This window comes from Sus scrofa, chromosome 10 (assembly GCF_000003025.6).
Source record: "Sus scrofa isolate TJ Tabasco breed Duroc chromosome 10, Sscrofa11.1, whole genome shotgun sequence".
Lineage (NCBI taxonomy): Eukaryota > Metazoa > Chordata > Mammalia > Artiodactyla > Suidae > Sus > Sus scrofa.
The window spans coordinates 64,524,560-64,534,920 of record NC_010452.4 but is presented as its reverse complement, the minus strand read 5'-3'; the positions used below and the strand labels follow the sequence as shown (position 1 = coordinate 64,534,920).

Genomic DNA, 10,361 nt, shown 5'->3' with positions numbered 1-10,361 from the left:
ATGATAAAGGCCATCTAAGACCAACCCAGAGCTAACAACAAATTCCATGGTGAAAAGCTGAAAGCTCTTTTTCTAAGATCAGGAACAAGAAAAAGATGCTCACTCTCACCACTTAAATTCAGCATCGTATTGGAAGTGCTAGATAGCAACCAGACGAGAAAAAGGAAGCCATCCAAACTGGAAAGGAAGATGACACGGCATTATCCATAGGAAACCCCAAGGGTACCATGAAGAAAACTGCTGGAGTTAATAAATTCCGTAAAGCTGAAGGAGGACAAACGGATATGCACAAATGCGCTGCATTTCTTTCTCTTGTTCCATCAATGTAGGCTGTACAGCAAAGTGATGCATCTCTATATATTAATAATGAACTATCAGAAAGAGGAAGCAAGAAAGCAATCCCATTTACAATTGTGTCAAAAAAGAATAAAATGCCTAGGAATACATTTAAAGAGATGAAAGACCTATATTCTGAAAACTAAAAGACATTAAGAAATTGAAGGTAACACAAAAAAGTGGAAATCCTGTGTTCATGGATTAGAAAAATATCGTTAAAATGTTCATATGAAAACAACCCACAGATCGAGTGCCATACCTACCACAATACCCATGACAGTTTTCACAAAACTAGAACAAACGATCTTAAAATTTCCATGAGACCACAAATGACCCCAAATAGCCAAAGCAATCTTTGCTTTGTTAAGCAAGTCACAGGCTGCTTTGAATTCTTGTTATACACATTAAGCCAGATTCTAAAAAATAAGCAAGCAGAAAAAATAATCCAGAAGGTGCTTTCCCAGTTGATTACAAAGCTACCCAGAGCAAATCATCATTCACATAAATTGCTTTTTGTACTCGCCTGTGGCATGTGGTTATTCTGTTTGACATTGAAGGTTTGAATAAGAAATCAGGACTATTAGGTGTAAAATAAGATACAAGGATATATTGCACAACACGGGGAATCTAGCCAATGTTTTATAATAACTATAAATGGAGTATAACCTTTAAAACTGTGAATCGCTATATTGCACACCTGTGACATGTAACATAGTACGACAACTACGCCTCAATCAAAATGAATAAAATCTGAAAATCCAACATCTCAAACCAACTCAGGGTCTTTCAGAAAATGCAACATCAGCGCTGGCTCCCTCCCCTCCATCTTATTTCTAAAAGGACTCAAATCCTTGAAGTCTAAGTAGTGTGATGGTCTTTTTACATGTGAGGTGTTCATTCTGACCCTTTTCCTCATGCATCTGCTTCTCTGGTTTTGGTAAAACACTACAAAGCCTTGGAATCTGAAGAGCACTTCCTGTAACAGGAAAGAAGCAAACACGACCCGAGGCTCTCATTGACCATCAGAGAATGGAATATAGTTATTTTCTAGAAAGTGAGATTCTTAACAGCCTTCTATGTAAGATAGGAAAACAATCATACAAATGAGTATACAAAAACAAATGAATATACAAAAATCAACCAGGTGAAGGTTGATTGCATAATGCCCGGGTAGCCTGGTCTGAGGAATAGTTAGCATTTTGATAAAAGCTCACCATATTTTAGGAGGAAACGTGAGATTGTCGGAGCCGCCGGGGTGCACAGCAAATCTAGAACAGAGACTGTGAGGGGAAATTCCTAGCGGGAAATCTCTCTAGCGCTCATTCTCAGAAATTCCAAACTCCTTCCTGCTGCAGAGGAGAAACCTCCTTTCTCTTAAACAGCTTTTCACAATCCCCTTCTTCCTTCATGCCTTCCAGGGGCCCCCACATCTCAGCTGCCCTAGACCCCTTCTGCCTGTTTACACTCTGATTCCTCATTTTTCTCAGCTCTGGTGCTGAGCGTCTGCATTCTGCAATCTGACAGTACTCACCACTGTTAGAAGCATCATTCGTGCCTCATTCGAGTACGGAATTCCCTGTGTCAGGAATGGTATTATTTCTGGATCCTTAACTATGCTTTGAATACAGTATATGATCACTGAGTGCTTTTTCATGGTCTTGTTTCTCTTTATTTTAGCTAAGGCTATGTATTCATTTATTCCTTCATTAAACACTTGTAGAGAACCTACTGGGAGCCGAGGAAGGAGGGATGACATCCCTAAGTGACAGTCCACCTTTTCTGGCCGATTCCCAGAGTTTCTCCACTAAATTATGGTTGGAGGCAGCTAAGAGGTCCTCTGATACTTAAACTAAGGTAGTAAATTATCATTACGGCCTGAAATGGAGCAAGAGAAAAAACTCTTCATGTTCTTTGGGCTTTGATCACATGCCACTCATGGGTCTGCTTATTATTCCAGAATAAATTACCTACACGGGGGTAGGGTCAAGGAGAACAGGAAAATGAAAAGAGAAAATCAGCGTCTGCGTAGGACGACTGATCTAGAAGGACGTTCGTTTCAGTGTTATTTAAACCAGAAACAACGTTTGGAGACAGTCTAATGAGCTAAATCACACTGCAGAACAACATCCACAGGTGTGAAGAAATGCAGAGTGTTCGCAGCGCGAGCTACAGAGCACTAGGTGTTTATGGCAGGTGGTAATTTTTATTTTTAAAAATCTAGTGGGGGAAAATCTAGGATAAACTCCTAAGTTATTAACAGAGGGTACATACACCCAAGTGGTGGAATTACACATGATTTTCTTCTCTGAGCATAGAAGCACTTTCCAAATTTTCTAAAGTGATCCTGAGTAACTTTTGAGTCAGAAAAATGACTGTTTTTTTGGAAAGGAAAATGGAGATCATGAGGAGAATTCTGTGAGAACAGAAGGGAGACGTCGGACAAAATTCACCCTTTACCCCGCTGCTCAGGGCCTCGCTGATAAAGCCCGCTCTAGAGGAAGCGCTCCATCTGGCCTCATGAAGGAAAATAACAGCGCACATAAGTTTTGATCTGTTTATCCTCGCATACATGTATGGGAGATGAACAAACAGAGGCCTCCCTTTTCCCCTCTCACAAAGCACTGCTACGCGAAGCCAGTCACGGGCTGCTTAGCATCCTTGTTATAGAAGGTGGAGCACTTTCGAACACACAACCATCAGACAAATCCAGAAGGAAAGCCCTTTTCCAACCCTCTACATTACAAACGTCTAAGTTACACTTCAGCGGTGTTTAGAGGCGAAGAAACTTGTTTGGACGGATGGGAAATGGACTCAGAGGCCGAAAGAGCACACCTGGGATGCCCCATCCCCAGGCGAGGGCTGCGGGTAACTGGCTGCGAGGTGGAGGAAAGTTGGGGGGGCCTTACCTTGGTCTGGAATGTACAGAACATGTGTGTCAGGAACGGATGCTCCCAGGCCAGGGAGAGGACTCTCTTCTCTATCATGGTGCACTCCACGTCGTCATCCATCAAAACCACGTCTTTCTTTAAGGCTTTTATTGCAAAAAATTGATTGGTTTTCTTGAACTCCGCTAGGAAGACCTAGAAGGAAGGGGCAGAGGTAACTTCTAGAATTTGGATTTGCATTCATTAAAGAAGAGTCACGAGGTCCGGAGAGAGAAGGAGGATGAGTCTTCAGTCCCCCTCCCTTCTCTTTATGGAGATAAACAGGATATGCTATGGACCAGTTTCAACCTCTCTAACTTTCAAAGGGCTTCAGAAAACTACAGTGTGACCGAATGGGTTATTCTCAACTCCTGAGAAATTCTATTTATAAAAGCATACCCTGAATGGGAACCTGCTGTACAGCACAGAGAACTCTGAACACCACTATTCCGTGATAATCTGTGTGGGAAAAGAATCTGAGAGAGAATGGATGCGTGTACACGTATACCTGAATCACAGAAATCGTCACAGCCTTGTAACTCAACCATATGTCGATAAACTTTAAAAAATGAAAAGAATAAAAAAAACCATGTATCCAGTCTGCCCAGGGACCTTAGTACATTTACAAAAAAATTTACAGACATAAATATGTATGAAGGAAGCGGCAAGTGTTGGAGAGGAGACTTGATCACTCTTGAAATATCACTGAAAATGAGCATCAAACCTGACTCCAAGTTTTAACCCATTTTTTCAAGGCAAAAAAGAACAGGTGAGGATCAGAGCTGTCCTGATGTGCTTATAGAGAGCACAGCCTCTCTTCTGACGGCACAGATACTTGTACTACCTACAAGACCTACTGTGAGTCAGACATTCTGCTATGCACTTTACAGGTGCTCATTTTATTATCTATTTAATTCTTAGCTCAGAACACTCTGCAAGACGGTGATCATTAAAAGAAAAAAAAAAAAAAAACCCAAACCAAAAAACCCACCAAAACTATGGAGTTCCTGTTGTGGCTCAGCAGGTTAAGAGCCTGACATAGTATCCATGAGGATGTGGGTTTGATCCCTGGCCTTGCTTAGTGGGTTAAGGATCTGGCATGGCCATGAGCTGCAGCAGAGGTCAGATCATGGGATAGGCTTGCTGCAGCTCCAATTCAACATCTAGCCCGGGAACTTCTACATGCCACAAGTGTGGCCATAAAAAGAAAAGCAAACAAAGCAAAAAACAAGGAGTCTGCAAGGGTAACAACTTTCTCAAATCCAGAATGCTCAAGTGCAAATTCGGACTCCAGAGCTGACGTTTTCCAGCCGGCTTCACGAATCTTAGAAGAAAGGACACCAGATGGCATGTAATGGAAACGGTCTCCGACTTTCACTTTTGCAAATGAAGCCCACAGATGAAGTGACAGTAGGGAGGATATGGCATTCGGAGATAGAACACTCCAGCTCAGGCCTCATTTCACAGGCACTCATGAGCTCCGGGAATGTGGGCAAACAAATTAACCCCCCTGGGCTTCAGTTCCCTAAATGCGCAAAAGTGGTTACTATGACTGCATTGCTAAGGGACAGGACTGCCGTGGAAGTCAAAAACTAAGTGGAAAAGTGAACTATAAAATGCTTTCTAAATGACAGTTATTGAAATCTTCACAAAACAAATGACTGTATATAACAAAACAGAAACAGGCTCACAGCTGTAGAGAACCCACTAGTGGTTACCAGTGGGGAGAGGAAGGGGGGGAGGGGCAAGATAGAGGTAGGGGATTAAGAGAGACAAACGCCTATGTATAAAATAAACAATTGGGATTTATGATAGAGTACAGGGAAATATTACTTCTGTAATACCTTTAAATGGCGGGCGATCTATAAAACTACTGAATCATTATGGTCTACGCCTGAAACTAATAAAATGTTGTCCCTCAGCTATACCTCAAAAAAGGAGAACACCTGTCATTTGGTTCTTTTGGTGACTTTTAGGGAATGTTGAAGTTAGTGATACTACACCCATAGTGAAAATGTGTGTGTCTATGTTTAAAACAACACAGGGTGGACACACAGCTTTGGGGGAGCTGTCTTGCTACAGGGGACAGAGCTTAGATGAGAACTGGGGCACATGAATGATGTGCCTATTCCCAGAAAGCCTGCAGTTCATTCTCCTTGGCCTGCAGATGATGGAGAGCCAGGATACAGAGGCTGCCATCTTGGTGAGGAGCCATACTTCCCATACTGAGTGAAAAGAAAGAAGTTGTGGTGTATTCTTAGGGTTGTGAGACAAGGAAACGTGGCTCTCCCGTTGCGCTTTGGTGAGTATTTCCCCTCTCCTTGGATTGCCCTGTGCAGTGGCCTCAGAGTGGAGGGACCCAGGGTCCTGATGGAGGACAGGTTACCGCTTTGGACGTAGAGCAGAGAGTACCTGAAACCCTTGGCTGCCCCTGGGGTTGTCTACTAAGGCCTAGAGGTTTAGCTTAATGGCTTCTTAACCTTGCTGGAATGTAGAAATGCTCACAGGAACCAAGAAAAACATTTCATTGACAATTAAAGTCCTCTTTTGGTAATTCTTCTTTCAATAAAGCACCCCAAAACCAGTCATAAACGAAGAAGCTGAAAAGGCAATTTCCATCTCTGTGATGTGCTTTCAATTTTGGTAACAGGCTATAATTGCACATTAATTGATGCTAAATTTTAATGAGGATTGGCTGTAAAACTGCCTATTTCACTCAGATTAACACCAAACGAGCCTGCCATGGTTCATGTTATTGTGGCAAGGAACTAACCGAATTAATGGAGATCAGTTACCATTGGCAGGGCAGAATGGTTTTTTCAAAGGCGATGCTTGGTATTTAAATCCAACCCCAATTGCAGTGCAATGTCGTTTAGCTACGGCAATGCCCAGCAGCATTTTCATTTGTTTATTACGAAATAAATGGGGTAAGTTCAGCTGCCAAAGTCAGATGAGCAGGTGCAGTGCATTAAGCTGGCCTTGCCCGCACAAATTCGTGCAACAGTCATCTCTGGCTAGAATTTTCCTGGGAGTTGGATCCAAGAACATAAAACAGCCGAGAATCCCATTAATACACGCTCTAACCTTAACATCCAAAATCACCTAAAAGCCTATATTCCATAACCTCCCTCTCTCCAGTCACTGGCTCAGAATACTCTCTTGTCACTGAGAGTATAATTTCTCAGAGGCCGTCTTCCTCCTGGTCCCCCTGCCCTCTGTGGCTGACAGGCAGCCCATAACCTGAGTGAGTGGCAGCAAGAATTCAGAGGAGGGTCTTTCGCCATGAACCTTTCTGCAGGCTCGCTACAGCCGTGGTCTGGGCTGGATCATGTCCCTTCCCAATAATTCATATGCTGATGTCCTGACCCCCGGCACCTCAGGATGTGACCTTTACAGAGGTCGCTGTGTTAAAATGAGGTCATTAGGACGGGCCCTAATTCAGTCTGACCGGTGTCCTTATAAGAAGCGGGGACTGGGACACAGACACACACAGAGGAGGGGCCCTGGGAGGACGCGGGGACCCGGCCAGGAGAGAGGCCTCGGGAGAAACCCGCCCTGCGCACCCCTGGATCTCAGGCTTCCAGCCTCCACACCAGGGAGAAGTGAGTTCCTGTGGTTGAAGCCCACCCCACACCCCCGCTGTGGTCCTCTGTTACAAACTGATACAGAGAAAAAAAGAATCACACAGAAAGTAAAACCACACTCTGGATTTGAGAAGGGAGCAACAGCAGCAGCATCTGCCACCAGCAGTGACACAGAAATATCAAGTGAAACAGGAACTGGGTGAGGCGCTTGCCCCTGTCTTTAGTATCCAAAGGCTCAAGCTCACAAGCTTGTGGGATGAACACCTTCAAAGTAGATCACCAAGGGGAGGGGGGAGGGGGCGAAGGATGGACGGGGAGTTTTGGGCTGGCAGGTGCAATGGATAAGCAATGAGGTCCTGCTGCACAGCACTGGGAACTGTATCCAGTCTCTTGGGATAGACCACGATGGAGGATAGCATGAGAAAAAGAATGTATATGTACGTAGGACTGGGTCACGATGCTGTACAGCAGAAATTGGCACAACACTGTAAATCAACAATAATCAAAAAAATAAAAAATAGGAGTTCCCGTCGTGGCGCAGTGGTTAACGAATATGACTAGGAACCATGAGGTTGCGGGTTCGGTCCCTGCCCTTGCTCAGTGGGTTAACGATCCGGCGTTGCCGTGAGCTGTGGTGTAGGTTGCAGACGCGGCTCGGATCCCGCGTTGCTGTGGCTCTGGCGTAGGCCGGTGGCTACAGCTCCGATTGGACCCCTAGCCTGGGAACCTCCATATGCCGCGGGAGCGGCCCAAGAAATAGCAACAATAACAATAACAACAACAACAAACAACAAAAAAGACAAAAGACAAAAAATAAATAAATAAATAAATAAATAAAAAATAACAGGAGTTCCCGTCTTGGCTCAGTGGTTAATGAACCCGACTAGAATCCATGAGGACTCGAGTTCAGTCCCTGGCCTTGTTCAGTGGGTTAAGTATCCGGCGTTGCCATGAGCTGTGGTATAGGTCACAGACGTGGCTCGGATCCCACGTTGCTGTGGCTGTGCTGTAGGCCAGCGGCTACAGCTCTGATTTGACCCCTAGCCTGGGAACCTCCATATGCCGAGGGTACAGCCCTAAAAAGCAAAAACAATAATAATAAAAAAGAAAACTTTCAAAGTGACATGGCTGAGAACAACAATTCTCAAAGAGCTCAGCTGCTCTTCCCTAGAGCTCAGCTTGCTGGGCCTGTGTTTATTCAGATGCCTCTCTGCCCTCTAATAGATACTGATATAATATAGTTTAATGGAGTATAATATAAAATATAGTAAAATATAGTATAAAATGCAATGTAGTATAATATAAAGCAAAATATGATACAGTATAAATTAAAATGTAATATAAAATATATAACAGTATAATATAGTATAAAATATAAAATAGCATGCTCTAATGTAGTGTGCTATCATATAATATACCATCAGATCACAGTTCCTGACCAGGAGCGCTTGCTCTGCACATCCAAGCATAGTTTCCCACCAGTTCAGTTCCACTGGCCAAGAAGCTTTGCCGCTCAATCCCCAGAAGTTGGCCCACAGACTTCTCCCATACCTTGCCAAAACTTCCTTTCCCCAACATTTTGTGCAGGATGAAATCCTCGATTTTTAACTTCACTTGTGGAGACGGCCTTTCTGTGTTCAGCGGGGGTTCTGGACGGTGGCGTGCTTTCTCCCTCTCATCCAGGGGTGACTCCCAGCAGATGCCCTGAGGCTCTGGAAACACAAGCCAGGGGCAACAAGGAAGTAAGGAACAGCGGAGGGGCATCCTAGCTGCTCTGACAACACGCCTTCTTGCGCTCTTCCTGCTCTGAAGCCCCGCGGGGCAATAATGTGGAAAGGGGTCCCTGCGGAGCAAAGCAGCACCCCCTGTCTGTGAGCCTGGCATCTGCGGGGTGGCCTGGGTCTCTGCAAGACACTGGGGAAGAGGTCAAGTTCAGAAACATCCCAATCAGCCAAGACCATCCCCGCAACAGGAACAAGCACTTTTTTTTTTTTTTTTTTTTTGGCCACCCCATGGCATATGGACGTTCCCAGGTCAGGGGCCAGATATGAGCCACTGCTATGACCTAAAGCACGGCCCAGGTAATGCCATATCCTTAACCCACGGTGCCAGTGGGGTATCGAATTTTGTGTCCCAGTGCTCCAGAGATGCCGCCAATCCCGTTTTGCCACAGTGGGAACTCTGGAAGGAGCACTTTTGATAATGCCAAATCATGGACAAATTGGGATTTTTAACCCAATTTGAGGAGAAATGATTCTCAGTTGCTTACATGGCTCACAGCCCACCACGTGAGGGAAGAAGAAATGGTGGCAGATCACTAAAGATCCAAATGGTGTCATTCCCACTGTGGCCCAGTGGATTAAGAAACCATGTCGTCTCCATGAGGAGGTGGGTTCCATCCCTGGCCTCAGTCAGTGGGTTAAGTATCTGGTATTGCTGCAGGCTGCAGTGTAGGTTATAGATGCAGCTCTGATCTGCCACTGCTGTGGCTGTGGTATAGGCTGGCAGCTACAGCTCTGATTTGACCCCTAGCCTGCGAACCTCCAGACACTGCAGTGTGGCTGTAAAAAGGTGGTGGGGGAATCTGAATTGCATCATTCACCAGTCTTTGAGTCAAGATGCTACCTGCTCTGATCATCTCTGAGACACAGTCTAGGGTCTAATTTTCTGCCCAGAGACCCTTCCCAAATCTAACCCAAACCCTTCAACAAAATCTTAAAGCCAGTGTCTTTCTCACCCCATGGCAGAGGAGGTGCGGAAAACCTTTTGGAATCTTCCTCCCACTCCCTTGTAATAATTCTTTTTTTCAAATTGAAATATGTCGGACATATCGCATTGGGCTAACTCAAGATGGATAATGTGGAGTTCCCGTTGTGGCTCAGTGGTTGCTGAATCCAACCTGGAGCCATGAGGTTGCAGGTTCGACCCCTGGCCTCGCTCAGTGGGTTGAGGATCTGGCGTTGCCGTGAGCTGTGGTGTAGGTCGCAGACACGGCTCAGATCCCGTGTTGCTGTGGCTCTGGCGTCGGCCGGTGGCTACAGCTCCGATGAGACCCCTAGCCTGGGAACCTCCATATGCTGCGGGAAGTGGCCCTAGAAAAAGGCAAAAAGACAAAAACAAAAGACAGATAATGTGCTAACTGATCCTTGTATCTGCTGTGATGTCCCTAGAGAATCAGCCTCACGTAATTATCCTTCCTTGAGGTTGGAATAATGACCTTTATTTTCTAGTCTCTAGGTTTATCTTTCACGTTCTCCCCAAGTCCCAGGAAAATAAGCAGTTTCTAACACGTGCTAAAACCATTCAGGCTCCAGAATCACAGGGTCATGTCTTCTTATGAAGGATCCCAAATATCTGTCCAAAATGTCATAAATGTTAAGGATAGTGGGCTATCCCTCCCTTTCTAATCTTAAACTTCCCGGAAAAGTCTCAAAGGTGCAGAATTAGATGGTCTGTGGTCTTCCTACCATGGAGCTCAATGTGGATTTGCTTCTGAGTGACCCCATTCCTCTTCTCC

General features: G+C 44.9%; 1 protein-coding gene across 16 annotated transcripts in view; it reads right to left on the bottom strand.

Annotated features, from left to right (window-relative positions):
• PRKCQ (protein kinase C theta) overlaps nucleotides 1–10,361 on the bottom strand; it is a 153,941-nt gene that overhangs the window by 61,608 nt on the left and 81,972 nt on the right. For all 16 annotated transcript variants that reach the window (XM_021065025.1, XM_021065023.1, XM_021065015.1 and 13 more), the window contains 2 exons: nucleotides 8,396–8,556; nucleotides 3,243–3,416 (listed from right to left, as the gene is read on the bottom strand). In XM_021065025.1, the coding sequence (XP_020920684.1) occupies nucleotides 3,243–3,416; nucleotides 8,396–8,556 (335 nt within the window). The remainder of the gene's footprint in view (nucleotides 1–3,242; nucleotides 3,417–8,395; nucleotides 8,557–10,361) is intronic.